The sequence below is a fragment of the Corvus moneduloides genome, chromosome 2 (assembly GCF_009650955.1).
Source record: "Corvus moneduloides isolate bCorMon1 chromosome 2, bCorMon1.pri, whole genome shotgun sequence".
Classification (NCBI taxonomy): domain Eukaryota; kingdom Metazoa; phylum Chordata; class Aves; order Passeriformes; family Corvidae; genus Corvus; species Corvus moneduloides.
The window spans coordinates 28,620,026-28,647,419 of record NC_045477.1 but is presented as its reverse complement, the minus strand read 5'-3'; the positions used below and the strand labels follow the sequence as shown (position 1 = coordinate 28,647,419).

General features: G+C 46.5%; 2 protein-coding genes and 1 non-coding gene across 6 annotated transcripts; 1 reads left to right on the top strand and 2 right to left on the bottom strand.

The window, feature by feature from the left end:
• Positions 1-441: 441 nt before the first annotated feature.
• NCAPD2 (non-SMC condensin I complex subunit D2) lies at positions 442-27,298 on the bottom strand. Of its 4 annotated transcripts, none has more exons than XM_032098713.1 (31): positions 26,718-27,298; positions 23,958-24,033; positions 23,802-23,860; positions 23,163-23,344; positions 22,482-22,621; positions 22,034-22,161; positions 21,829-21,952; positions 21,600-21,747; positions 20,526-20,723; positions 19,879-20,013; positions 19,232-19,316; positions 18,425-18,602; positions 18,098-18,219; positions 16,951-17,157; positions 14,808-14,982; positions 14,042-14,126; positions 13,779-13,912; positions 12,659-12,791; positions 11,043-11,127; positions 10,777-10,938; positions 10,322-10,536; positions 8,527-8,638; positions 8,092-8,215; positions 7,732-7,887; positions 7,329-7,506; positions 6,242-6,336; positions 3,662-3,742; positions 1,412-1,598; positions 1,046-1,172; positions 752-910; positions 442-579 (listed from the first exon to the last, which is right to left on the bottom strand). In XM_032098713.1, the coding sequence occupies exons 3-31, from the start codon at positions 23,809-23,811 to the stop codon at positions 497-499; spliced, it is 3,948 nt and encodes a 1,315-aa protein (XP_031954604.1). In that variant the 5' UTR covers positions 23,812-23,860; positions 23,958-24,033; positions 26,718-27,298; the 3' UTR covers positions 442-496. The 4 variants fall into 4 exon arrangements, with proteins under 4 accessions (XP_031954604.1, XP_031954603.1, XP_031954602.1 ...); XM_032098712.1 differs by lacking the exon at positions 26,718-27,298 and adding an exon at positions 24,864-24,979; XM_032098711.1 differs by lacking the exon at positions 26,718-27,298 and adding an exon at positions 24,125-24,290 and having other exon boundaries at positions 18,425-18,599.
• Positions 23,419-23,741, bottom strand: LOC116440499. The gene has a single exon (XR_004238652.1). It is a non-coding gene; the product is annotated as a small nucleolar RNA U85 (small nucleolar RNA).
• Positions 24,432-25,254, top strand: MRPL51 (mitochondrial ribosomal protein L51). Its single transcript, XM_032098726.1, has 2 exons — positions 24,432-24,789; positions 24,979-25,254. The coding sequence occupies exons 1-2, from the start codon at positions 24,516-24,518 to the stop codon at positions 25,173-25,175; spliced, it is 471 nt and encodes a 156-aa protein (XP_031954617.1). The 5' UTR covers positions 24,432-24,515; the 3' UTR covers positions 25,176-25,254.
• Positions 27,299-27,394: the final 96 nt, after the last annotated feature.

Below are 27,394 nucleotides of genomic sequence, written 5' to 3'. Positions count from 1 at the left end.
TTTGTACAAGAAAAAGATGCAGGTACCTTCCCCTCAAAACCCTGCTTGGCTTTACAGGACAAGAGCTTCAAAAAGGATGAAATATAAAAGGGCCTAAACCCAGCACAAGCAGATTGGTCCTGTGTTAAAAGCTGAATAGTGTAGTATAAGCACATACAAAATGAGAAAGGAATGAGCATTTTGTACTCCATGGGTAGTTTGGCTCTTCTTAGAAAGACTTTCTTCCGAAGATTTTATTTTTATTTTAATAAGAGCAGCTTATTCTCATCTGCAAAGCCAGGGCAAAATCAGGCCAAGTGGCAGCTATGTTCATCATCACTGCCTTTCTTTGTGGAGATATCAAAAGACAGGCTTGGAATTGCTTCAGCCTGGTGTTAACTTCCATTTTGTCCTCATTTAAAGCACTGTCATATTATGGGGTAGTTCAGACAAGAGAAGGAGACTGTTGCATAAAGGGAGTTTTATTTTTAGTAAAAGACAGTGGCAGATGGTTCTTTCAGCGCAGCCGTCGGCCTGAAGATCTGGTGATGGGAGTTGTTTTGGTGGGGTTTTCTTCCTCTCTTAATTCTGCCGATAGCTCTAAAGAGAGTAAAATGTGTCAGTAGTGATCACTCCACTGCTCTGAGCAGAGAAAGCTACAGGCAGCCTCCACAGTGCTCTGAAGCCCATGACCAAAGGGACATCGCTGTTGGGCCAAATGTGTAGTCCTTCTCCCCTTTCACCCTCAGAGCACACATGTGCAGTGCCTTACCATCCTCAGAGCTGTTCTCCTCGTCGCTGGAGAAGGTAACGATGGCTTTTTTGCGTGGAGGGCGCTTTTGGGCACGCTTACGATTTCGGAGGGTGCGAGACGGGGGTGTGACAAAATCGTCATCTGTGTTGACTGGGCCCAGGGGCTGGCGGCGTGAACCTGTCAAGAAATAGGGGAAAAAAAAATAGAGAAAGGTAGCAGCTTTCTGTCTGTAAGAGTGAGGAAAAGTCCCTAGGTGTCTCTGCTGGACTACAGGATCAGGGGAAGGCTGCAGTCTCACAAAAAGGAACATACTTCCTATTGGTTTCCGCTTGGCTGGCACTGGCATTGGAGTTTGACTACCATCCTGGCATGTCTCTGTTGAATCCAGTCCTTGGTTATGGGAGGCAGAGAGCTTCTGCTCCAGCTCTTCAGCTAGAGCCTGAGGGAGATGTAAAAGAGTGGTGGAAAGAAAAAAAAAAAAAAAAAAAAAAAAAGAGAAGGTGAGGGGAGAGAAGTATGACATCCATAGCAGAACTGCCATCAAGTTAAATAAATGAATTGATAAATTGTTTGGGATGAGGAATAGTCTGCCTAAAATGGAATACTGCAGGGCTTTCCAGTCACTGTATGTAAAAAGCAATTGTTTTTCTGGCCTGGACTCTTGTCCCACATCCTTACTTTAGTCTCAGGTTTGATGCCTGCTCTGCGGAATCGAGCCAGCACAGTTTGGAAACAAGTGTAGACAGTTGGATCTTGGAGCTTGTCTGCAAAGCAGTCATAGTTGTCCTGCAGCTTGTGAAGGCCCCGCTCTGAGACTGGAAGCAGAGTAAGGCAGTGGGACAGATCCCGATACTGACGCTCAGTCCTGGGAAAGACAAAGATCACCATTAGTTCTTTCAAAAAGGGGTGTATGAAGATGAGCTAATAACATTTCCTGCAGGTGCTTCTGCCCTGCAGAACATGAGATTCAGGTTGTTCTGTTACAAGTCAGTGACAGGGTGCTGTGCCATACCATACACAACCACCACTGTATTCCAGGACACTGACTTAGTGCCTGTTGGAAAAACAGGAAGGCTCCACTGCTAAAGAACACAGTCATTTGTTTGAAAAGTGTCAGAAGTTATTGCTGACCAGGAGGAGAAGACTCAGGTCAGGATTCCTCTTGAAGGGCCTTATTTTAACCACATAACAAACCCCCCCTTGACTGTTAATTTTTGCATGTTTGAGATGATCTCAAGCAGAAGCTGCATTTGATGTTCTCTCTTTCTTTCCTGGCTAGTTACATAAAGAAGGTCACAGTCATTAAGTTATAAAGACAACAAATAAAAAATGCTGTATCAGAGAAGGATTACATTCAAATTCCAGAAAAAAATCACTGGAATAAAACCAAAGGGAAAGAAAAACAAAAGCACATACTAACATCCCTAATGTAGATCACTGTGATGGAATGGGAGGCAAAAAAGTGAGGCCAAAGCCCCTATTTTTAATATACACAAAGCGAGGGCCCAAAGTCTGTCCTGCACATGCTGTCTCAGGATGTTCTGCTCAAACCCAGACAGGTGGAGAACAAAGGTGCAGCATCCAGGTGTTTCCACCTTTAAAACCTGAATGACACCTGGCAAGTTGCTATGTTTAGAACTCCAGAAATGCTGAGGAGGGTGATGGTGGCTACAAAATCTTTTCTGATACGCCCCTGTTTTAGCCTGGAGCAACAGTCTTGCTCTAGCAGTACTACTAGTGTGCATCAAGCTGATCATCTTTGAGGTACAGAAATATCAGGACATTCTCCTAAAGGCTGGACACAACTTACATACAGATGGTTATTTACAAATGTGGTGTGAAGAGCTCACTAGTGCTCCTGGGAGGCAACTTGGGAGAGAGGGACCACTCTCCACTCTTGCTCAGGAAACAAAATCCAAATATTTTGGGAAATATGCAACTCCCTGAGGCAGCTGAGCAGATCACATGCCCAGGCACTGTGTACAAATGGCCAAGATAAGCAGACACAGCTTAAATCTCAAGGGCAAAGCCACAACAATGGAGAAGGAAAACCACAGGAATGGGGGAAAGCAGGGTACACCAAAGCCAGTGGAAGTTAAAATGAAGATATCTAACTGGAAGTACATGACAGGGAAGAAGATAAATTTCTATTATTCTTCTTCTTGGAAGGAAACAAAAAGTGTACACCTGGGTGAATGAAATTATAGCTTGGGGAGCGGGGAAAAAGCAGCAAAAAAACCCCAAAACCCAGAAAGAGAAATGATATCCCAGATTCACAGTGTGCATCCTGCACTCTGTAATCAGCACAACGAGCAAGGCGTGCACATCTTGGAGACAGAGCAAAGCAAAAGCCAAAGTGTATGGTGGCACAAGCCCTTGAATAAAATAATAATAATAATAAAAAACCAAAACAGAATCCCAGGCATAGACTGAGCAGCCCATGCATGCAGAACAAGGACAGGCCTATATCAGCTTGATAGTTGAGATCACTCCAGGCAGGATGGCTGGAGAGATCCCAGCTTCTCAGCTGAACACACTCATTTCATAGCTGAGTTACAATAGCCTGTAGAGAAGAATCACAAAGGTATGTAAAATCCACGTGCAGGATGTCTCCTTGCTCAGCTGTAATGCAGATCTAGACTGTCACAAAACTTTTTCCTTAAAAAAGGAAGGAAGAGGAGATAAATCACTGCATAATAAAACCAGAAACCTTAATTTATAAGTATTCATGTATTTTTAGGAGAAGGTACTTAAAAAAAAAAAAAAAAAAAAAAAAAGGAACTTAATCCAAGTTAAGTCAGCATTTGTCACTTTGCCACGTGAAGAATATAATGGGAACCTGTTAGAACCACCACATACAAGCTCATTTCTTCTAAAAATTCCTGAGAAGCAGAAGCACTTGGCAGGAAAATGAAGATTACAACCCACCTGGCAGTCCGGAATCTCTGACAAAGTTTCTCCACCAAGCTCTCTGTTTGTTTTTCTTTTGTAATATATGAGAACAGATGTCTGCAAGAGGAAAAAAAAAAAAAAAAAAAAAAAGCAAAAGTTCAGAGCCCATAGAGGAATCCCCATTTCAGGTGGGAGGGGTATTGAAAAGGCAGCAGTGCTGACTTCTAATCTGCTCCTTCCATCCAGTTTTAAGAGCGTGCAGCACGTCCAGACAATTTCCTCCCTTCACAAGTTGCACTGACAGACTGGTTTGTCTGACAAGCAGACCTTGAGGGGAGCACTGTGGCATGCAGTATGTTTTTCCCCCCTCAAAACCATGCTTGTGACTTTTTCATTACTAATTTGCTGGAAGTGTGTTGTTGCATTTTGGATCAATGCAAAAGTGAGCATTACTTTGCCCTAAAATGGGAACAAAGCCTAACACAGAATTTAAATACTAATCTAATCTCATTTTTTTCTTAGCTTCTTGAGGAATAGAGATACCTAGACTTTAGCCCAGTTAAGTACTTGTGCATTTTGCACTATGTTCTCTTAGAAATTACTGAATAACTTCTATTTATTAAGAAGGTCCTGCTGCCCTCCCTTTTTCTTGTACCAACATTTCTGTTAACTTTAGTTCAGTCAGGTTGCCACTGGCCTTGATATAATTGTTCTAAAGCACTTCCTTGTTCAGTCTTTGTTATGTCTACTACCACCACACCAAGCTGCTTTTCTAAGATACATAACAGAGACAGCATTCTCAAGAGTCCTCCCTTTGCATTTGTTCCAGCATCAATTCATCTTTAACTTCAATGACCAGAACTATGGCAGTACTCCAGGCAAGGTCTCACCAGCACTGCCAGTGCTTCTCTACACCAGAAGAAACTGGGCTGCTAAAGCAGGAAGTAGAATGCATCTCTAACTTTAGCCATACCTTTACAGAAGAGGTTAAACAACTTCTAAACATTCAGCCTTATACTCAGTTCTGCTAGTTTCCATCTCAGTTTTTAATCACTAACTCTTGCACTCTCCAGTTAGTCCTTTAACAGTGATGGTCCCACCACTATCCCCATCTTTTTTAAACCTCTCTGTTCTCCAGTTGGCAAGTATCCCTGGAGCATAAGGCACTGCTTCATACCTAGCCTGTGCTTTTGTCCACCATGGTTTCCAAGTTAGACCTGATCCTCTCCACAATGTAAGCATTTCATATAATGCTGCATGGGGAAATAGTTCAGTTTCAACTACTAATTCTCTTCTTTTCCTATTTAAACAATATGTGGTGTGTTAACTGATGATCAGGTCTTTACAATTAATTATCCTTATACTAATTTGATACCTGTCTATTTTGTTAAATCAATACTGCCTCTTCTCTTATTTGCCAGACACCTCCAGTTCTCTCTGTGTATGTTGCTGGAAGTCAAAAGTCCATCTTACACCTTCCTTAACCCCACCGATCACACTTTAATGAAATTATTACACTTATTATGCTCTATGTCTGTGGTAATTCATTAATTAAATTACATTAATTAAAAACAGTACTGAAAATTCCAAAATTATTTGGAATTTTTCTACATGCTGCCTCTTGTCTCCCTGTGATGGTTTGCTTCACTTCAGACATTAACTTCCACTTCTATGTGTGCTGTCAGGAACCACAAGCTGTATTTCCCAGTATTGCACATTACCCTCCTTAATTAAAACCGAAGCAAAATATCCATCTACTTTTGCCACCATAAATTAATTTCAGTCTCAGTTACACCCTCCCTAATAGACTTTTTCTGTGTCTTGCAATTCCTACCTATCCTAAATCCCATCCCTCTTCCTAAATGCACTGGATTCTCATAGGTGGAAAGGCTAGTTGAAAAATCATGGGAGATTTTATTGTTCCTCTCTTCAGCAACAGCAATACTTTTGTCTAACACTCCCCTCTATAATCCATAGGGATTCAAATGACTCAGAAAAACCCTCATGTGGTTAAGTTCCAGAAATGAGAGGAAAATTTCTGTGCTTTACCAATAAAGACATTATTAGTGCTGTCTATGAGCAACCAATAACCTCAGATTGAAATATTCCAACATCTCTATAGTCCAGACTAAGGCTTTCTTGAAAAAAACCAAAACACCAAACCAAAAAAAAACCCTCATAAAACAAACCACCAGAAAGGCACCCCAGACCCAAACCTGTTACTATAACTACTGCTTTACTAAAACTGCTTACAAAACTTCAGTAGCCACCAAAATGACAAAGGCAGCAGAGTCTTAAAAACCTGTTGTGTTTTCCTAGTGTTGTGTATCCATGTTCCCATGTGTAAAACCAACTATTTTCCTTTTCTAGAGGGAAAGTAATTTTGAGTTAGTGGTAACTCTTTGTAGAGTCTCTCCTCACTCCCAGCTGTGTGGCTTTAAAATCAATTCCCCTCAGCATGACTCCATTTCCAGTACAGACTGAAAAAGTCAGATCAAAGAGACCAACTGAAAAAGCATTTTCTACATGTCAGCGTAGTTTTTCTTCCCTTGGTATGGCACCCCCTTTGCATAAACATAGTCCTGGCAATAAGAGATTTATGTAACCTCAGAATACCTCATAATAGTGTGGAAGGATTCCTCCTCTATGCCGCTGTTAGGATCTGAGAGATGACTGATGATGTCTGGAAGCAGGTTATAGACAGCATTACCCTGTGCAGAACACAAGTTTCTACATGAGATACAGCACTATAAAGGATAATTTGAGTCAAGCCAAATAAGCTGCCCACTTGATCCCAAATCTACTGACTGAAAGCACCAGTTTTTTGAAATGAGCTGTACATAGCCAGCCATGCCTACCCAGGAGTATTTGGCTGGGGGGAAAAATCCCAGCTAACCAACAAGCTAAATACTGCACCTCAGCTCTGCTCTTTGGCAGACTTGGATGCAGTTTCTTTGCTTTCCAACCTTATCACAACCCAACAAAAAAGGCTTCCTGATAAAGGAAACAGCCTTTCAGTTCATGGAACTGCTTTGCATCTTGCCTCAAAAGGTCCAGTCCATATTCTCTTTCCCACTGCTTATAGATTTGTCATACACACTGCAGAGATAGCGAGTCAGTGCAGTCAGGTGGCCAGCTCTGCTTCAACAAAGCAGACTGAGACAGAAAAGCCCCAGTGTCACTGCAGCCTCTCAGGCAGTACATCTCAAACTCTGAAGGGCCCATGTGAGGCTGCACATGGAATGAACAGTGTACAGAGGGTAACACTGCTCCTGTTCTTACCTGCTTGGGCAGAAACTGCTGCAATTTAAGTATCTCAGTGTCCCACAGCCAAGAACTACCCAGAAAGATTTCAGAGAAGGTGCATTGCCTGAGCCATAAGGTCAGGGAACTCTGCTGTAAGGCCTAAAGGTGAGCTACAGAAAGCTGTTCCCAACCCTGTGCTGGGCAAACACAAGCAAAGGAAAAAGGCAGTGGTTTGGAGCCTGCCTTCCAATGTCAATGGATCAGGTCAAATTCAGCAACATCAGGCAGGGATGAAGCAAAGCTTGTATTTCTTTCAACTCCCCTTATTTAGTCCACAGAAAGACACACCAATGGCTCTACACTATTAACACACCTTCTCCAGAACCCATGTAATTGATGCAGCCTCCAACAGCCCTTCCCTGCTCTTGTGAAATAAGGTCCCAGAGCAACCACTTGCCTTGTTGGCGAGTTCACCGAAGAAGTTCTGAGCCACTCCGACGATTGCCTCCTCTGGGTCTATGAGCAGAGCTGCCATTTCGCTCACTTGGCCCTTCACCTTTACCATGTCTTTGAGGATGAGGTGAGTCATCACCAGCCCAGCCGTCTGCCTCACGCTGGGACAGGGGTCCCGCAACCTGACAGGAGCAAACAGTTACTGCAGCACGCAGCGAGGGAGTGCCTCTGAGTTACTGGTACTCATGACAGCCTATTCCACAGCCCAGAGAACCACAGCTCTGGTCTCCCTGCACCAACATCTTCAATTTGCTTCCTTGGGTCATTCTCACCTTCTGGGGGCCCGGTGTCACTCTTCCACAGGGTTTTCATCACATGTCCTCTTCCAACAATGAGTGTAGCATTACCTGGCATAGAGATGAGATGTCCAAGGCTCCACCAGGTTGGGGAAGCGGATGGCCAGATCTCCTGCTGCAATAATGAGGTTGGATCTCACACCAGGCAGAGCGGACTTCTCCATCATCGTGAACAGCAGACGCAAGTGTGAGTCACAGAACTCAGAGCTAACAAGACAGGGTACAGGAAAGAAGGGACAGATAGCAAAATTCCATCTCTCAGAGAGCAGAGGAAAAAAACCAGCTTAAAAAACAGTGATCTATGAACACTCTTCTGTGTTTGTTCTTTCCTTGGAAAAGGAATTGCAACATTTGCTTGTGCTTTAGTGCTAGGAAGGCTGGGAAAAGAACTCTGGCATGGCTCAGCAGTACCTGATCATGCAGAATTTGCCAAGAGCGAGGGCTGCAGCAGCTGACAGCGCCGAGTCACTGTAGAGTCCAGGGCTGTTGCAGATCTTCAGCACCAGTGGAACAAAGGCAGAGAACAGGTGCTTCCCTAGAGTGGGGATAAAGACAGTGAGCATGAGAGCACTGTTTGTGCATCCCACTTTAAGAACAATGACTCCATTTATCCCAGAGCTGCTGCAAGCTACAGTTACTGGTTGACTCACTTTCACCACTGAACAACCACCTCCAGAAAGGCAGAGCCAAGAAACAGACAGCCCATATGGAAACGGACACCATGGAAAATGACAGTGCTTCCTTCCAAAGGAAACAGCCTTCCTCCTTCAGGATCTGTTACCCACTGTACCTGCTCTTTCACACAGGCAGGCAGAGCCAGTATTCCTTGGTGGCAGCCACACTTACCATCTAGGAGTTCTGTCTCACAAATACTGCGGATGAGCTCGGCCTCAGTGTCATCAGCCGTGGCTCCCACAAGGCCCAGCTCCTCCTCCATAATGGTCTCATTCCCTGTGCTCTGTGCAGAGAGGAGACTGTAAGAAAGCTGTCAGGCAACAATAACCTCTTCCTTCTAAGGGTTCTCTTCTCTTCTCTCAGGTGTGAGGTATATGCACGTTACCAGCTGCACAACTAGAGCGGGGAACAGACTGACAGAGTTTAATAACCCACTTTCCCCCAAGAACTGAATGAAGCTGTGAAGGGTAGTCCAGGATTTGCCAGTCCACATGCCACAGAACACTGGTCACAGGATCACATAGTAAGGTTGGAAGGGACCACAGTGGGTCATCAGGTCCAGCCTTCCTGCTCCAGCAGGGTCTTCCTAGAGCACATTGCACAGGATTGTGTCTAGATGGTTCTTGAGCATCTCAAGTGAGGGAGACTCCACAACCTCTCTGAGCAACCTGTTCCAGTGCTTGGTCATCCCCACAGTAAAGAAGTTCATCCTAATACTCAGGTGGAACTTCCTGTGCATCAGTTTCTGCCCATTGCCTCATGTCCTAGTGCTTGGCACCACCAAGAACAGCCTGGCTCCATCCTCTTGGCACCCCCTCCTCAAATATTTACAGACATTGGTGAGGTCCCGCTCTCAGTCTTGAGGCCTAAGAGGCCCAGCTCCCTCAGCCTTTCCTTCTAAGAGAGATACTCCAGTCCCTTAATCATCTTTATTGCCCTCCACTGGACCTGCTCCAGGAGTTCCATGTCTCTCGTACTAAGGAGCCCAGAATGTAAAGAAAGCCTGAACTACTGACACTACTAAGGTAAGACAGACCTAAGAGACATCCAGCATCAGTGTGTGAGTCCTGCATAACTTAAGGAACATTCAAATCCCAAAAGCAAGAAGTTCAGAGCAGCCTTTGAATTGCTGGTTTTGTGAGCAAGATTATGGGAAACCTTATAGCAAGGAAAAAGCAACACAAGGGAAGAAGAGACATGGGCATTGCAATGGGGACCAAATCTGTATCCAACTGCTACCTTTTTGAAAATCTCATCATAACCTCCTCCTGTGTGGAAAGTGGTAGTGACACTGATAAGCAGGTGGATGAGGAAATGAACTACAAATTTCTCTGTGGACTCAGCAGGGTAAGCATCTAATAGCAACTTACCAACTGGATACCTAGGGGGACACATTTTTCCCTGTACTTACCCAGGAAAGTCAGCCACATTACAGTCTAGAAAACATCCCAAGGTAGACCTAACCAAACAGGGCATTTGTAGCATCCAAATCACATTAGAAAGTCTACTCTTAAACCTTCATCATTTCTACCTAACAGAGGATAGGACTCTCAAATCTTCTGGACCAGGGTTCTAGGAAGCTTTTTTCCAGAACTCAGGGTACAAATGGATGTTCTTCACCACTACTGCATCAGTTGCAAAAGATTGCTCTGGTAAGAAAGGAGGTGATGAATACAAAGGAAATGTTTGCCTGAAGCAGGAAGATAACCATGGTCAGGCCATAATCTTTCACTCCCTCCCCTCTGCCTCTTCAAAACTCAAGACCAGTGTGGGAGTTTTAGTGAATAGGGTCATTCAAGGACCTCAACTCTCCCTGTCAATCCTAACCAATATGTGTCTGTTTCTATTCCTGAAGCACACATTGCTCTGGACCTCATGCAACCTCAGGATTGCATTCTCCAGATGTTTGCTGTAGCTGGGACATTACAAGAGCTGCCCATAGAAAAAAAACCCCCTTGGTTCTCACCTGGGGTCTCTGCTTCTTTGTGCTGGTGTCAGATTGTTTCTTGGTCTTCTCCTCTTTGAGCATGCGGCGTCTGCGTAGCTCTGCACTCACTGACACTTCCAAATATGCTACCTGCTGCAGTGCCACCTGTCCCACAAGGGACACCAGGTGTAGCAACAGGAATGTGGGCAGACTGCCAGCACCATCAGAGACTCTGCTTGGAGAGTCCCCTGCATCTAAAGGAGAAAAATTACCACAGTTCAGTGTTAATCTAGACCTCTTCTCCATCAGTTAGTGCCAAGCCTCACTGTATAACCCATCTCCACACTCCACAGACTCCTTCACAGCACTCGCACCCTCCCATGCCAACACCACCAGCAGCCCCTCAGCTCTGTTCTCCTGCAGTTACTCTAGGCCACCTGAAGCAGCACTGGAAACCACAGGTACAGATTTCCTTCATCAACTTTTTTCCTCACCAGCTTTCTGCTCATCAGCCTCCTGCAGCTTCTCCAGAGCTTGCTGACTGCACACATGCAGGATGTCAGCACAGATCTCCTCTGCCCCTTCTGCCAGCTGGTAGATGAGCATTACTGCTGCCTCCATGAAGGGGATCCAGTGACTGCTTGGCTGGGCAAAGCCTGATGAGAAGAGGGAGCAATGTACCCACACATACCAGTGACAACACAGGCGGTCTTGCAGCCCAACCCCATCTCCTCCAAACCTCCTGCTGACCTGAGCTCACCTTTACTCACAGTCTCACTCAGGCAACCAAAGAGCATGTGGTTCTGTGGCAGTCGAAAAGGGGCACTGTCCTTCTCCAGTGCTGGCTGCAGAGACAACAGGCAAGTTACTCCTATGAGAGCAGCACGTGAGATCCCCCCATGCCCTTCCCAGTACTTAACCTTGCTGTGTGCACAGTGTTAATCAAGCCCATGCCGGGCCCATAGCAGGGATATCCAGTACTGCTCTGCAGCTAAACATGCAGCAGGGACATTACTGTCACTTGTGATGGCATGGTGACAACACTGGGTGGATTTGAAGCTTGGCCAAATGATGATCCCAGGCCAACCCAGACAGTTCCACTATCTCACCTTAAATCAAAATAACTCTTTTGAAATTTCAAAAGGATTAATTTAAAATCTGATATTATTTACTCCTTCTCCAGAATGAATGAAGAGGGAAACCTTTAGTCAACAATAAGTCAACTTGCCTTGGGGTACTCCAGAACCATAAGGGTTTGTTTAAAAACAAAATACCACCAGTGGAAATAACAGAGGATAGGTCTGGGTCCAAGACCACCTCACACTTAGGTTGTTGCATATATTCTGTATCAGTCACACCACATTTTAGCTGGGAATAAGATAACCTAGAGGGCTACTACACCAAGTATGACAATATCTGAGGTGTCCCAGCACACCTGTGTCTGCCTGATGAATATATACTTGAACAAAATAGAATTTACTTGAGGATTTACCAGCTTTCAGTAGCTTGAAACAAAAATTCCTGATTCACCACAATCCTGTCCTCTGTACTGAATTTCTGGTTGGGAGGATGGGTGGGGGAAGAAGAAGAGCTACTTCCAGTCAGTCAGTCAAATATTTTTGGTTCAGTCCCTTTTCACATACAAGCTTAACTGCAGACTTAAGTCAACCACAAATTGAATTACAGCCATCTTTAGAACATTTAAGAATATTCTGAATTGTGTTAACTCATGAAGTTTGTGCAGCAACAACCCAAGTGGGACAGGCTGTCACAGAATGATGCTGCTCTGTGAAGGAGGGTTGCTTTTGTGGTAGAACTCCTGAACCAAAATGCCCCAAATAATTGAGTCAAAAAAAACAGAGACTTTTTTCCAAGTGCACTAAAAAAAAAAAGTATAAATTGTTTCCCAGGGAAAGAAGCCATCAACCATCGTGTTGTTCTAAGTAACACGGACAGGTTTGAAAACCTTTCATGTTTTATATTCTGCTGTACAGCTGACAACTCCTGAATATCAATTAATAGGGAGGGCAAAAGAATCACACCACCAGAACATCAGTAGAGGAAAGGGCTTCATGGTTGAGAAAACACAAATCAGTTTCAAATTGGGAGTCTGAAGAAGAGAATTGAAAGGAAAACATATTTTCTTGTGCACTGAACTCTTTACTAATTGAACTCAGCCTGTTGCCTAATGAAAATTCTTTTATTACATGTTCACTGATGTGTGCTAAGCTTTCCAGACAGTGCTGCTGAATGGTCTCAACCTACTTAATTTCAAAATCTGTAAAAATTTAATTACCTCTCTCTCTTCTTCCATACAAACCATTTTCCCCCTTTCTTTGTTTCTGGGTGACCTCAAGAACAAACCCAGAGCCTTACCTTAGGGTTACTGGCAAGCTTGGAAATAACATTGCATACTTCTTGAGGCAGCCTGTAGTCTTCACATGCCTTCTCAGACAGCCCCACTGTCACCAAGATGTCCAGGTTGCTACCTACGATCTCTGGCTTCCCTCTGTGGAATGGAAGGGATGGGGGTATCACATGAGGTGCTGCTGAAAGTTTACAGAAGTATGGATAACCAAGAGAAATACTCCTTGTACCTTGTGGAAGGGAGTGGTTTGAGTAAGAGGAGAAAAAAATAAAACCCATCCAACGACTCAAGATACAGCTAGTGGAGCAGCAAATAATATTCCGCAGAAGCCAGTATAATCCACTTTCCACTAGGAGACAAGTTTCTCCAAAGTGATCAACACTTCTTTGTAAAGAAAGAAGATTCTTGACTCTTCTTTTTGATCAGAAAGGACCAAAACTTAGAAGGATAAGAAAAACAGAAATGTTGGAAAGTAGAAAAGAGTCCAGGAGCTCAGGACTTGTGACATATGCCATTTCTTCCCCTGCTGCGGGAACCAAACCAAACCAACATCGTCCAAAAGAAGCCAATCCCAAATCCACACCCACCCGTTCCCCTTTCTGCCTGTGAAAGAACTTTAGGATCATCACTATGCAGGCCTGTTTCTGACTCGTGAAGGACTGAAGTAAGAACAGCAAGAAGAGCAGGTAAGTTGAATGCCAAAGGGTTACTGGGCTGGGAAACTGAGGAAGGGAAAACCTTTTAGTGCAGATACATTCTTTTTTGCCCTCTGAAAGTGAAACATTCATTTTTCTTCATGCTAAAGGCTCCAGACATCTCTACTCAGCAGCTTCTCACTGTTCTTATCCAAACACAGACAAAGCTGCAGAGCTGTGACACTGTAAACTCTGAGAAGGGATGGACATTCAGAACACAGGGAAAATAATCTCATCATAATCATTCAGAGGCCGTGCTGGTGGGACCCAGCAACAACTATGTTTAGTTCCAAGCTTCATTACCCCATGAGAAGGTTACTATTTTTGAAGCTAGAGCCAAGAGTCAGCTGATGCAGCACCCACAGTTCTTCAATAAAAATCGACTCCCTGTACATCCTTCCACTCACAGGCTTTGACCTGGCCCCAGGCTCACCGTGCCATCATCCCCAGCAGCACCACAGCAGCGCGGCGTTCGAGCGCCGAGCATGGAGATTTTTCCGTGAATCGCTCCCAAAGCAGCTGGGTCACAGCAGGCCTTATTTCATCTTTCTGCACAAACTCTGAGATCTGCAAAAGCAATGCAGTTAAAAAATTAGACAGAGGCAAAGGAGAATGAACCTCAAAGTAAAGACATAAACTGCAATGACTACCACTTTAATAAAACAGACACAATCCAAACTCAAGGCAAATACTCACTATTTCCTCTAAGCACTGTATCGTTCCCAGTGACGCATCCACCATGATGAGAGAGAGAGAATGCACCAGGCTCTGTGCCTTGGCCCTTTGAAAGGGGAAAAATAACAATAAAAAATTAAAATGTAAAGAAAAAGCAACTGTCAAAATTAGTGCCCTATTGGGAGAGCTGAAAACATCTATTGGATAACAGAGTTGATCCCTAGGATCAGGAAAACTTCTCCCACCACAAGCTTGAGTTCTCGAAGTCACCCAACTCAATTGCCAATGACCATGATGTGGGCTTAAAAGTCCATTGCCTTGTGCACTGGTGCTCCTTCTGGTGCTCAAAGATCCAATCAGAAGCACTAAGCAGCCACTTCCCAGTTTATTTACAACCACAAGTCAAAGTACAATTCCCCAGAACATAAGAAACTGCAAATCTCTCTATGAACAAGTGAGGACGGAGCACAAACTGTAGAAGTGCTGTCTCCAGGTAATATTATCGGGGAGAAATAAGAAGCAGCAGGTGCCCTTTATTGCCCTGATGGTACAAATGAGGGTGAGTTATGATGCATCTCCCCAGGGATGAGAAACCAAGAACCAAGCTCAGCAGTAGGTCCTGCAGGAAGACCGGGATATTCAGATAATAACCTTACCTTTCAGTTCAGCATGGAGTATGGCAACTTTTAGTTCTCTTCCTGTCCATACCCCATTCCCAACAGCAGAAAGGGGATGTGGGTGGGAAAGGAGAAAAAAAACCCAACCATCTGATTAGGAAGATCCATACCTCTCTGAATCCTCAGTGGGGTTCAGATAGAGCTGTCTGTAGGCATTCAGCACAGCCTCCTTAATTCCAGGCTCCTTTGACCATATGAGGGGCAGCATCCTGCGGACTCCAAGCAGTGCCTGGGGCACACCAAACTGCGAGACCGTCACGAAGAACTCAATGGCCTCCTGCACCACTGCAGAGAGAACAATTGTGTTAGTGCAGTTCTTCCCCACTTCCCATTAGAGAGGCCATTAAAATAAATTCATAGGAGTACTGGTCTCACAGCAAGCTCTGCAAGCATCTAGAAATCACTGCTACTGTCAGCAGAGGGCTTGAGTCAGAATGGGATCACTAGTACAAAGATGTAGATGTCCCAGAAAAAAGAATTAACAAGTTAACAGTATTGTAGCTAAATCCAATGTGATACAGTTAGGGAAAGAGCAGAGAGACTTATCTTTGATAAAGAACAAAATTCTCTTCTGAGAAACAGTAGCTTTGGGAAAAAAGATCTCATAGTCACAGCAGACAGCTGAATATAAGCCCCAGTGCAATGCTATAACCAGAGGAACTAAGCTATTTGATGTACAAATGGGGTAAGGAATACTGTGTTTGGTTCCAGCTTGACTACTCCTGAAATACACTGCCCAGTTTTCTGCTCACAAGACAAGAAAAAACCATTAAGATAGACAGCATCACAAGGCATCCACAGCAGTGATTGAGGAGTTGTACAAGAAACAGCTCACAGAGTCTGACCTCTGGTTAAGTAAGAGCTTTTACCAGTATAAGCCCCAACTTAAAATCAGAGTTAAGAACATCTATCAGGCAAGCTGGTATGCTTTCCCTGTCCCCAGTCACATGAGAATACATAAATATGCAACAGAAAAAAAAAATATATATCTTCAACTATTAAATCTTTAATTTAAAAAGGCTAAATCTGAGCACACACATCCCCCTAGCACCAGTCCCTCACCCAGCAGCATACTGTCTCCATTTGGAGACAGTATCTCAAAAGAGCTCTGCTGTTCAGACACTGAATTTGCCTTCCTTACACTACAGCACAGGACAACAGGGAGATGAAAAGTTATTAAAATTCATGCATCCATAAAAAAACACTCCCACAATCAAACCCCAGGTGTTTAAGTATCAGGTAGGGCACTTTCTTGGCCTTGAACTTCAAAGGACCTGTAAAGGCACTGAACCCAGGAGTTCATTTCTGTGTGTGCAAATAGCTAATGACACCAAACCTTGCTGGGGAAGCCCACATGCTGATCACAAGTAACGTGAGCCCTCAACAGAGATGAAGCCTCAGAAGTGTTTGCATGAAGCCCAGGGCACTGCAATGCCCACACCCACACCCCAGATCTGTGCAAGTGGATGTGCTGGAGAGGAAGGGAGAGGGAGTTGTGCCCCTCATCCCTTGGAAATGCCAATTTCTGATAAACACTGCAAAAAAGTCTAAGTGATTACAGTAGTTCTAATACTAAATATGAACAGCTGAATTAACTCAAAGGCCTTCTCATCACCACCTTTCTCTACAGCACTGAAGAGGACCAGGCCACAGAACCTGTTGATCAGGCTCATGTTTAACCATAGAATAAAGTTTGAGGAAAGGTGAGGTGGATGAGACCAGCTGCTTAGTTCCCCTCTTGAGGTCAGCATAACACCTGAAGCTGTGTCAGCACACTGAGCACGTAACCAAACCCAGCTTCACTGGCCAGGCTTACTTTGGGAGAACCTCAGCTGAGATGATGAACATACATCCCTCCCCACAGGAGGCAGGGCAGCTTCCACAAGTGAACTCACTTTGGTCCCCTGGCTGTTTTTTTCATTTCAGAAAGTTCAAAAACATTTTATTTCAAATGTCTTTAAAAACAACTTTTAAACATTTAGAAATACATTTTTCAACCTTGATATTTTAAAAAAATGAACTCCTAAAAAGTCTGTTCATGCCCTGTTCAACCCCTTCGTGACACCCATTTAGATGATGCTTGCTTTTCCAATATCCTGGAAGTATCTATGACATCTACTCAATGAAGAGCAGCCCCTTCAATCTTTTCTCCTTCCCCTGTAGCTCCACCACTCCAACATCTTCTCTCAAGCAAGGGGAAAGATCTAGAAATGATGAATGGGGATAAAAGGGCTCCATGGTTATTTCACATACCTGAGACAGAGTTTTCGTACATCATCTTGCTGATCAGGTTCAGAGCTTCTGTGATTTTCACTGAGAAGTTGTAAGCATCCTGCAGGTATTGCACCAACATCTCCTGTTTGACCAGCTCTGCTGGAGGCTCCTCTTCCTGTACTTCTTCAATCTTATCACTACTGTTGTCATGTGGAGGATCCTCATTGTTCTCACCTGGGCATGAACCTATACAGCACATTTGTTTGTGAGCAGTACTCAAGATACAAGAGAAACAGGTGGTTCAGGGCATTTTAACCCTCCTCTCCCCCATGTCACAGTGACACCTCCCGAGAGCCAGGATACAAAAATCCAAATTCTGCCATCAGACCTAGCTACAAAATCTCAGCAGGCTGTGGAAAAAGTTCCAGTGCTACAGTGTGATGCTCCAGAGACATGCCAGCTTAGTATAATGGTATAGAAAGGCATGGTCCAGTTGGGGTAAACTCCATTAAAATGCTGATGGGGTTAATCTGAACTTGATAATTCCCCAAAGATAGATGAGGGCCCTAAAAGGGAACCAGGGAGAAGGCAAACACTACTACTCCTCAACAAAGTTTGTGCAAGTATGGAGAGTTGACAAAGTTAAGAAGATTTTTAGACAATAGACTTCCAACAGAAATACACTCAAGGCAATTGGCTAAGCAACCTTATGCTGAAACAAACACCAAACAAAGTATGCAAAGTCTTGAAAATACACCCAGAGGCTCAGGCCTCAGATAACCAAGACTTTGCTTGAACCAGATACTTGGTCAAGGCTGCTAAGGGTAAGCATTATGTGCCACCACCTGTTCAGGAAGCAGAACTCCTGACAAATTCAGACATGGCAGAAGGGTGTGAGTGGCAACACTGGCTTCACTCCTCTCAGACATTACGTGAGTTAAAGCACCAGAAATCCACTTCTACTGGGACCATGGAACTGTTCCAACCAGAAATTAAGATCAATATGATCCAGCTAAAATGCCAAGGTACTAGATGAACAAACAATCCAGGGATGCTGCAGCTCTATGAGCCGCCAAGTACACACAGACTGAGCCCCACAGGTCAGAAGGAGAGACAGAGTATTACAGACGGTTTTAGTCTGGCTCTGGCATTATCCTGGACTTAGGGAACAGAGTGATACAGTTACCTGTGTAAAGTCTCTTCAGAACACCCAGGATTGTTGCCTCTTCGTTCTCCTCCCCAGGGCCATTGAAAGGTTCCTTCCCCTGGAAGCGACACAGGGCCTTCTGCGTAAGGCGGGCCGCGCTCCTGGACAATGACATTGCCCAAGACAGTATCAGCAACACGTCAGAGCAGAACATAAGGGAAAGCATCCAACTTTGCCCTGAACACCTGGGAAAGCAGCTCCTACCAGCATCTTGTGCTGGGTGCCCACGTCAATCTCTTTCCACAGAGTAATGTTACTGGAAATCACCCCTTGGGATAAACACTGTCAAACTGCTTGACTTCTTACTTGTAATTCAGCTTCTTCAACAGCCCAGTGATTTGCTCCACTGTACCCTCCACTGTTTCTTCAACTTCCAGCTCCTCTTCTTCCCCTTCCTGCAGTGCTTGAAAGAGCTGCTGTGTGGCAGCCCTAACTTCTGGCAGCATTGCTTCCCACTCTTCCTCTGGGGCAGTCACTGGAGCTACTTAAAAATCAGACGGAATGAAGAACACAGACTCAGGTGACACCTTTAATGGGAAGGAAATCTCATCTGGAACTCAGGAGTTCTACTTCCCCTACCCCCTCCCCAGGCAGGCACTGCTCCCATTGCTGATCTCACCCAGACTGCCATAAGAATAAGACAAGAATTCTGACATTAAAAAAAAAAAAAAAAGAAATAAAAGAAAAGAAAAAGAAACCACTGAAGGTAGGAAAAAAAAAAAGATGGGTAAGGCAACCATCATTAGCCTTGGACTTGGTGCTGCCTACAAATCAAGTTTAAATAATATCTGACCAAAATCATGACTCTAGCAGTTCTTGAGTGGTAGAAAAGAGAAACCTGGGAGGGTATTCATAGATGTTTTCAGTTCTTACCCTGAAAATAGGATATATAGCTATAAGGACTGTTGATTCAGGCATGGACATTCATATGATCCTTTTATAACACCACCATAAGGAAAACTGTTGTGAGTTTAATCCCAGTTATCTGGTCTCACCATCTCACACAGGTAAGATCTGAGACAAAAGCTGTCACAACCTGGGAGCAAACTTAATATGAAGAAAAGTAAATTCTGGACTGTCCTAGAAAGTGGAAAGAGGAAGAAAGGAAATTACCTGCTGTGGGCCTCCTACGATCCTTCATTTCTTGCAGTTTCTGCACTTCTTTCTTCAGTGGCTCATCCAAGTCAGTCCAGTTTAGCTGAAGATGCCAGCAAGAGAAGAAGAAATACGTCAGTTATTCTCCTTTTCCTGAAATGCCAGAATTCTCTCTCTTCCACTCCCTGCTTTAGTTTTCAATCCCCATAGATAACCCTGTTTTGGGAAACTGGAATAATAGACTCTGGCCCTGATCTTAGAATGAGAACTGCTTTAAGTTGCCAGTCTAAGGCTCAGAAACTCAGGAGAAGGTGCAGCTAAACACAAAGAGCTGCAGATTCATGAAGAATATTCTAAAAAACTAATTCTGATCCTAAGGAGAGAAACCCCACAGTGGATTCCAATAAAACTGCTGCAGGTTTTTACCTCAACCAATTACATCCCTCCTGGTCTTCTGCATAGCTGTGAATTACACCAAGAGAGGGATGAGCCCAAGAAAGCAAGATCTGAACCTGGGAAAACCAGAAAGCTCCCACCTGCAGAGTCAAAGGCTACCTTGTTCCTCCCACAAGACACAGAAATGCTACTGCCCTGGCTATAGCAGACTGCAGATATTCAGCCTGCAAACAGACATCTAATCCATCCACCATATTAGCTGGAATTACCTTGCTGGAGAAGGGGTTGTTGGACAAAAACGCAGCCAGGAGCTGGATCGCATTTTTAACCACTATGACAGATTTGTCTTTGAGCCGCCCAACAGCCAGCGACACCACAGACTGAAACTGAGTCAAAGGCAGGGCCTGGCACACAACAAGAGCACAGATAAAGTTATCAAGGAGGCTCAGAGACACTTGGGAAAAGTTTACTGCAGATATATTCATGTACTAAACGGCACAGATTGTAGATTTACAGAAAAGTCTAGGGCTCAAAAGACCTCTGGATATATTCTGGTCCAGCCTCCATTGAAAGCAAGGATTTAGGCTATCCAGGATCCTGTTGAGTCGAGTCTTAGAATATCTAGTAATTGTGATGTTTTCCCAGTGTGTGAAAAGAGGCTGTATGCTGTGCTCTTTCTTCTAGTTTGTCCCAGTAACAAAGAGCAGCTTTTAATTTCCACCCCCTCGTTCCCCCACCCCTGGGATCTTTGGTCTCTTGGAAGAAACTGCAGACACTACAATACACAGGGACAATACCTTTCTCTGTTAAAACTTCAATCCCTTCAAACAAAAAGCAGGGTGGCAGAAATTCCCTTAGAACACACAAGAGGGGAAGGGATGACTGAGGCAACACCATTTCCCCAGCACAGACTTGCCTTGTGCTGAACGATTCGAGTGAAGAGCTGCAGCACACGGCTGCGCACAAAGCTATGGATGTCACACACGTGGGCCTGCAGCATATCCAGGAACTTGTCCCGAGTAGCACGGGCAGCTTCCTCCAGCTGATCACCTTCCAGCACCTGCACCAGCACTTCTGCCATAGCTGTCAGAATAGCATTTCGCATCGTGTAACTCTGCCAAGACAGGACTTACTGAACTAGGAGCAGACAAAAAGACATGACTTGATATGCCCAGAGTTTGGGCCTTCCAAGGCCCAGGCTCCAGTTTTAAGTGATTGTTTGCAGTATGGATGTTGTACTAAACTTGGGTGAACATAGCTGTGCCTGCAAGACAGAGTAACCTCTGCTATGAAGACAGAGAGAGTTGGTCTTGTTCAGCCTGCAGAAGAGAAGGCTCTGGGGAGGCACCTAAAGGGGGCTATGAGAGAGCTGGAGAGGAACTTTTTACCAGGGCATGCAGTGATAGGACAAGAGAGAATGGCTTCAAAGTGAAGGTAGGTCTAGATTAGATATTAGGAAGAAATTTTTTACTAAGAGTGTGGTGAGACACTTGAACAGGTTGCCCAGAGAAGCTGTGGATGCCCCATCCCTGGAACTGTTCAAGGCCAGGTTGGATGGGGCTTTGAGCAACCTGGTCTAGTGGAAGGTGTCCCTGCCCATGGCAGAGGTGTTAAGGTCCCTTCCAACTCAAACCCTGCTATCCAGGTAGGTTCATAGAAGCCAAGAACTGACATGAGAAACACTTACAGCAGGTAAAGAAAAGGTAAGACAATGACAAACTCATTAAGTACTGAAGAACAAGGGACAACAGCTGGGACCTCAGACAAGTGGCAGTCTCCTGTTCTCTGACATCTGATAGTGACAACCAGACAGGAGATGTCATGGTTTCTGTTCCCTTTGCATCTTTTAGGTAAGGGCAGAACCTATTCCACAGAGCAGGTTTTGGTTACTTGAGCTCTGTGAAAGAGGTTCTGTTTTCAGACAGAAAAACTGGATAGCAGCATCTCTACCATTTGACTTTTCTGGACAGGTGACTTGGCAGAAACGTACCTCCCCATCCAGGTGAGGCAGGAGAACACTCATGTTGGAGAGCACCAGAGCTGGAATCTGTTCAGCCAGTTCACTTATAAAGGTAGCATAACCCTTGACTCCAGAAGCCTCACGAGCCAAATCCTGAGGACATTTCTGTCCAATTTCCCTGCACAGAAAGATGAAACAAGGAATGGGGTGCCTCAAGTTGCTTGAGATAGAAGGACAAGCCTTGAGGTATTTCTCTCACCTTAGCAATTCACCCACCATACTTTTCAGACCATACTCTTTAGCCCAGAGGCTCACAGCCTGTGCAAACACTGGGGCTACATGCTCGAAGTGCTGTAACATCTGTGTGATCTTCAGAGTGGCACCTTTCACACGTGACAAGGAAGAAAGTCAGGGAAAGTAACTGGGAATGGCTTCAGGAAGAAGGCAGAAGAGCAGGAACTCACTGAACATGTGGTCACAGTGAACCAGAGCTGCAGCAAGCAGATGTGTCACAGCCTCCCGCGTGACCCGGTACCTCTGAAGGCCGATACTTGGATTCTCCAGGATACGGTAGCAGTTTCCTGTCATTAAACTAAAACCAATAAAAGACAGACAGCAAACCTCACTATCACAACTTGAACAAACATCATTCTAGCACACCACACATTTCTGTTTGAGAGATTCTCCAGTATCCCCTAAAAATTAGCAAACATCTGAATTTTTAAGGCCTACATGAGGAAAGGAAGCGGTTCCTATATACACTGCTTTTGCCTCCAGCTGTTTCCTCAGTTTCCCAATGATCTGCACCCCAGAGAGGGCTGTAATACCACCTCACTGGTAGATTTATAATTTAACCTTTTATCCCTCAGAAGCAGTCACTCATTCCACATATACATCTGCTTCAACCCATACCTGACAAACTCTTCTTCCATGGCTAAACGACCCCAAAGCTGACGGAGATCCAGCTGCAGCAGCTGTGTAAGGAGCCGTAAGAGCGGCTCCCTCTCCTCTTCCCACAAGGATCCAGAAGTCTTGGCAAGGTTCTTCCTGTTCTAGAAAGAAGATTACACAGTGAGATACATCAGCAGCTTCACAACACACAAAAACCCATTACTACCCTGCTTCCTTCAAAATATAAAAAGTCCGCTAAATTCTACAGCATTAAGAGACACACAGTGAGATGTGTGAGATCACAGTGGGCTTTTTTTCCCCAGTTCTTTCCTCTCAGCTCAGGCCAGCACCGGTGCCTTGTGTGGTTTAAGGATTCTACCTGCATCCACTGCCATCATCTCTGCCCACAGACAGGAAATCTTCAGAAAATACTGGCACACTAAGTTCCAGCCAGAAACTGAAGAGTGAAATAGAAAGGCCTAGGCATCCAAGTCTCTGCTGATGTTTAGACACACGATTGTCCCTTTGGCTGTTTTCCATGCACAGTTTCACAGGAGCACCAGCGCTCCACATTATGCACTGCTCTTGCTGGCATTATGTTTATATAAACCCAGCTATAACATCTGACAGATGCCACAGAGTTCAGCAAGCTTAAAATTTTATTCTGACTTTTATCATCTTTCTCCCAGCCCCCTCACCTACCTTCCTACCAGGATCTGCCTCCAAACAACTGTTCTTGCAGGTTTCCATTTCAAAGGCATTCATCAGACCAGTCAGCAAATAGCAGTTCATCTTAAGAGCATTGAGATGAGCAGCACGGTCTGCATGGCTCAGCCCAGAGTCGCTCAAGATAGCAGGAAGTTCATTGGAATGGTGGGAAACCACTGAGGAGAAGCAGAAAGTCATGAGCACTCCTTGCCAGGTCCCTCAGACATGCTCTCTTTTGAAGGCTTAGAGCAGTCATCAGATTACCAAAGATGTGTGCTCACATCTCACCAGCTGTAACACAGGCTGCCCCCTGCAACGCAAACCTGGGGCGTGCTGTCTTGTCCTATCCCCACGGCCCTTTGTCAGCTCAGAGAAACACTCGCTCTGAGCTGATACATCCCACAGATGTATTTTCCAGGGACATGGGCTAGAGGATTTTCTGTCGGTCTGCCCTTACAGCGAACATGCACAACTCAGCATCGTCCACCAAGATTACAGACCCGTATGACAGGAATGGGCTGAGGGTGCAGCCCAGCTGGCCGAGTCACATTAGCCTTTATATCATCATTGAGCTGCCAAGGGAAAACAACCTCTCCGTTAGTGCCGCGGCGGCCGGAAACAGCGGGTACCCACCGTGCATCATCAGCTCCAGGGTGTCCTCCTTGACAGCCGTGCCCACGGTTCGGAAGTGGCTGCGGGGCAAACACAGGGCGTAAGGGCGGCGAGCACAGAGCGCCTAGCAGAGGGGCAAGCGCCCGCCCCGCCGCCCCCTCCCTGCCCGGTACTCACTGCAGCACGCTGTACACGCAGTCGAAGTGCTGCAGCACGGCCAGCGCGCCCCGCGCACGGAAGGCGGCCCGGAAAGCTGCGGGAAAACACGGAGAGAGACGAGGGGATGGCCGTGAGCCGGCGGCAGGACCGGGCCCGACCGGGAGGAGGGCGTGCGGATACCCTACCTGCGAGTGCAGGCGGCAGCTCGCCGGTGGACAGCACTTCCTGCACCATGTAGCGCCCGGGGCCGCCATCCCGCAGCAGATCGGCGGGGGCGAGGGGCAGATGGAAATCCGGGACCGCCGCCATGGCCACCACCCCGCACGGCCCCGGGCGCTCAAAACAGCGCGCGCGGGCCGCGCTCGCCCCGCCCCTTCCCGCCACGGGCCTATCAGCGCCCGGCGGCTGCGCCGCGCGCCGGCCCCTCGCCCAATCGCCGGCTCCTCTGCCCTCCCGACCGTTGGCGCGACGTCACCCGCGCGCCCCTGCGCTCCCCGGCGGAAGGGGCGGCCCGGCGGCAGCGCCGCTCTTCCCGTCCCGGCTCGGCCCTTCCCCGGGGCACCGGGGGTCATCCCCATGGCGGCGGCAGCGGCAACGCTGCTGCTGCGGGCGGCGGGCCGAGCCTTGCTGGGCCGTGCCGCTCCCCTGCCCCGCGCCGAGCGGGGCATTAGCGACTGCGGCGGGGCGCGCTGGGCGCCTGTGCGGCCCGGCCTCCCCGTGCCGCTCTCCTCGCCCTTGGCAGGGCTCACCCGGCCCATCCGCATCAAGGAACCGCCCAAGCGCAAGCCGGTGGATCGGTGGACGAAGAAGCGGGCCTTATTCGGGGTGTATGATAACGTGGGGATCCTCGGTAAGACACATACCCCGCCCGCATCTCCCCAGCGCTGTGGCCCTGGGGCGGGAGGGGAGCGAGGCTGGACCCACCTGAGGGCTGGTGCCTCTGCCAGCAGTGACAGGGCGGGGAGCATCTGGGCCGGCCGCCCTGGGAACAGCCTTCTCCAGTGGCTGGCTTCATCTGTCTCTGCTCCCCTATTCTCAGGCGGCTTCCAGATCCACCCGAAGAATCTCATCATGGGACCCACTTGGCTGCGAGGCTGGCGGGGGAACGAGCTGCAGAGGTGCCTCCGCAAGAAGCAGATGGTGGGCGATCGGATGTTTGCAGAGGACTATCACAAACTGAACAAGAGGATCCGGTACTTGTACAGGCGCTTCAATCGCACCGGAAAGCACCGCTAGGGAACAGCAGTGGCTTCAGCATGTGGAGTGTAGTTTTGTGGCATTGCAGTCAGAATAAAGCCAGCTCTCACACATCTGAGTTCCCAGTACTTTCTACAATCTTTGCTGTGTATTTCTACCCTGGTCTCAAGGTCCTGCTGCTGCTCCAGCAGTCATTTCTGTGCCCCCTCAGTCATTTCTGACATACTTCTTGCAGCCATCTGTTCAAACCTGAATCCCTGAACTTGACCCTCTGGTCCTCTGGTTTTTTGGCCAGGCTTCTAGCATCCTTTCAGTCTCTGAGCCACAGGTTCTCACATCTAACATGACAATTCTAGTACTCTCCAGCTTAGGTTTTTCCTCATAGCCGAATTTTTCAAGTTAGTGCCACGAGGTCCTGCCAATATGTCTTCCTGCTAACTGCTTTCCCCCTTGCCCTCCACTTGTCTGTGATTAAGTGTGAATGATTCAAATGTTAGTTGAAATGCATCAAAACTAGTCTTAAGAATGAGATTTGGCTCATTCCACACTCATGGTGACTTGATCCCCTACTAGTGACACTTAATGACCAAATGGCCTTTTGTTTATAATTAGGCAGAATTTGCAAATGTAACTCAGGTATTTAAATGTTTTTGAAAACTCTTGTTTCTAGTTGTTTCCGTAAGTGTTGCCAATTCCTTTAGAGGAGACTAAGTCACAGCTGGCATCCCTCCAGTGCAACGTCAAACCACTGTACACTTGGGAAAAATCCATACGATGAGCAGGCATTTGCGTGCCAAATGTGCCTTAGTCATTAATTTAGCTGCTAAGCAACTGGGGAGTTATCTGCTGACTGTATCGTGCTACAGAGCAAGGCTGCTCTGTCTCCAAAAGTATTTGGTTGGAAGTGGCAAGGAATGAATGGAAAGAACTGTCTTTAGATCTAAGCCTGAGGAAAGTGAAGGCAAACTCTCTGTTTAAACAGCTGAAGTCCACATTCTCAGGAGCAGGGTGGCAGACCTGTGGGACTTTGTCAAAAGATGTTGTGGATTCAGGAAGCATGCACAGATCCAAGTGGAGACTGAGCAGGTATAGCAAATCCTTGACTGAAAACATGTCAGAAACTGGGAGAGTATCAGAGAAAGTATCTCGTACCCTTTGTCATCTCTTAATCCCTAAGCACTAGCCTGGCTAGGGCTCTGTGGCCACTAATTCCATAAGCTCAAACTTCACTTATTTGCAATGGTTATTGGAATGGTCCTTAGACTGCAGTAGAAAGGCTGCCAGGCTACAGAAACTTCTTCCTCAACTCGTCCTTTCTGTCTGAACGCAGAGTTTAAAAATCTTGAGTGCTGAGGTCAGTGCCAGTCTGCTCCCATCTGCAAATCACCTGTCTCTAGTCACAACGCTGCATTACATCTTCATCTTGTAACCACGATCTTCTAGTTACTGTGCTGTAATCTGTACCGTATCTGTCTTGTGCACCTAATAATCTATGGGATCTGACACTAAAAACTTACATGAATGTCCTTATGGAAGGAAAAGGTAATGTAAGTGTGAGCCCATGCTTGTCACTCTACTCACCATGCAAAATTCTGTATGAAGAGTCTTCTTGCTCTAGTACACTCCTGCCCCCTTTTTTGTCATGAATTGGAGAATCTCCCCTTCTGATCCAGCTGGCTTCCTCAGATCTTTAGATGGGAAAACCCCAAACACATTGCTGTTCTTGGGGCTGCTGTGGGAGCCTCATTTCTCCCAGCAGGCTGCAGAAGCTCGATTGGTACTTGTTCAGGTTCGCTTTCGTGCCGTGCTGTACGATGGAAGTGGGCCAGCAACACCATCTCTTAATTGCAAGGACAGCGGATTAACCAGAGCCAACAGACACACTGCGGAGGTGGGATTTCGGGAGCGCTCCGCAGCCCCCACCACAACGGCGCCAGCCGGGCTCGGCTCCAAGACGAAAGCTGAACGGGGCAGGTAACCACGATCAGGCCCTGCGTGACCTACACGGAGCGCGGCGGACCCGCTCAGGGCTGTCGGGGGCGGAGGGTCCAGCGGCAGAGCCGTGGATCGGGACCGGGGCCCTGCGAGCCCGCGGCCCGGTGGGGCGGGGGGAGCACCGGGCAGCCCCGGCCCGCGCACCCCGGGACCCCCGCAGGGGGCGGGGCCAGGGCGGGGCGCAGGGCGCTGCTGCCATTGGGCAGCCCGGGGCGGGGCGGGGCTTGTCCCCGGCGGCCTTGGGGCGGGGCCAATAGTGTGGC

Bases quoted from the DNA above. Each gene is read 5' to 3' on its own strand.
- NCAPD2 (XM_032098709.1), bottom strand. From the start codon at position 24,248: ATGGCGGCGGTCCCGGATTTCCATCTGCCCCTCGCCCCCGCCGATCTG. The intron at 20,014-20,525 runs GCAAGTCTGTGC...GTTGTGTGCCAG, and splicing joins CTCGAATCGTTCAGCACAAG to GCCCTGCCTTTGACTCAGTT. The intron at 911-1,045 runs GTATGTTCCTTT...ATTTCTTGACAG, and splicing joins CAAGCGGAAACCAATAGGAA to GTTCACGCCGCCAGCCCCTG.
- MRPL51 (XM_032098726.1), top strand. From the start codon at position 24,516: ATGGCGGCGGCAGCGGCAACGCTGCTGCTGCGGGCGGCGGGCCGAGCC. The intron at 24,790-24,978 runs GTAAGACACATA...CCCTATTCTCAG, and splicing joins TGATAACGTGGGGATCCTCG to GCGGCTTCCAGATCCACCCG.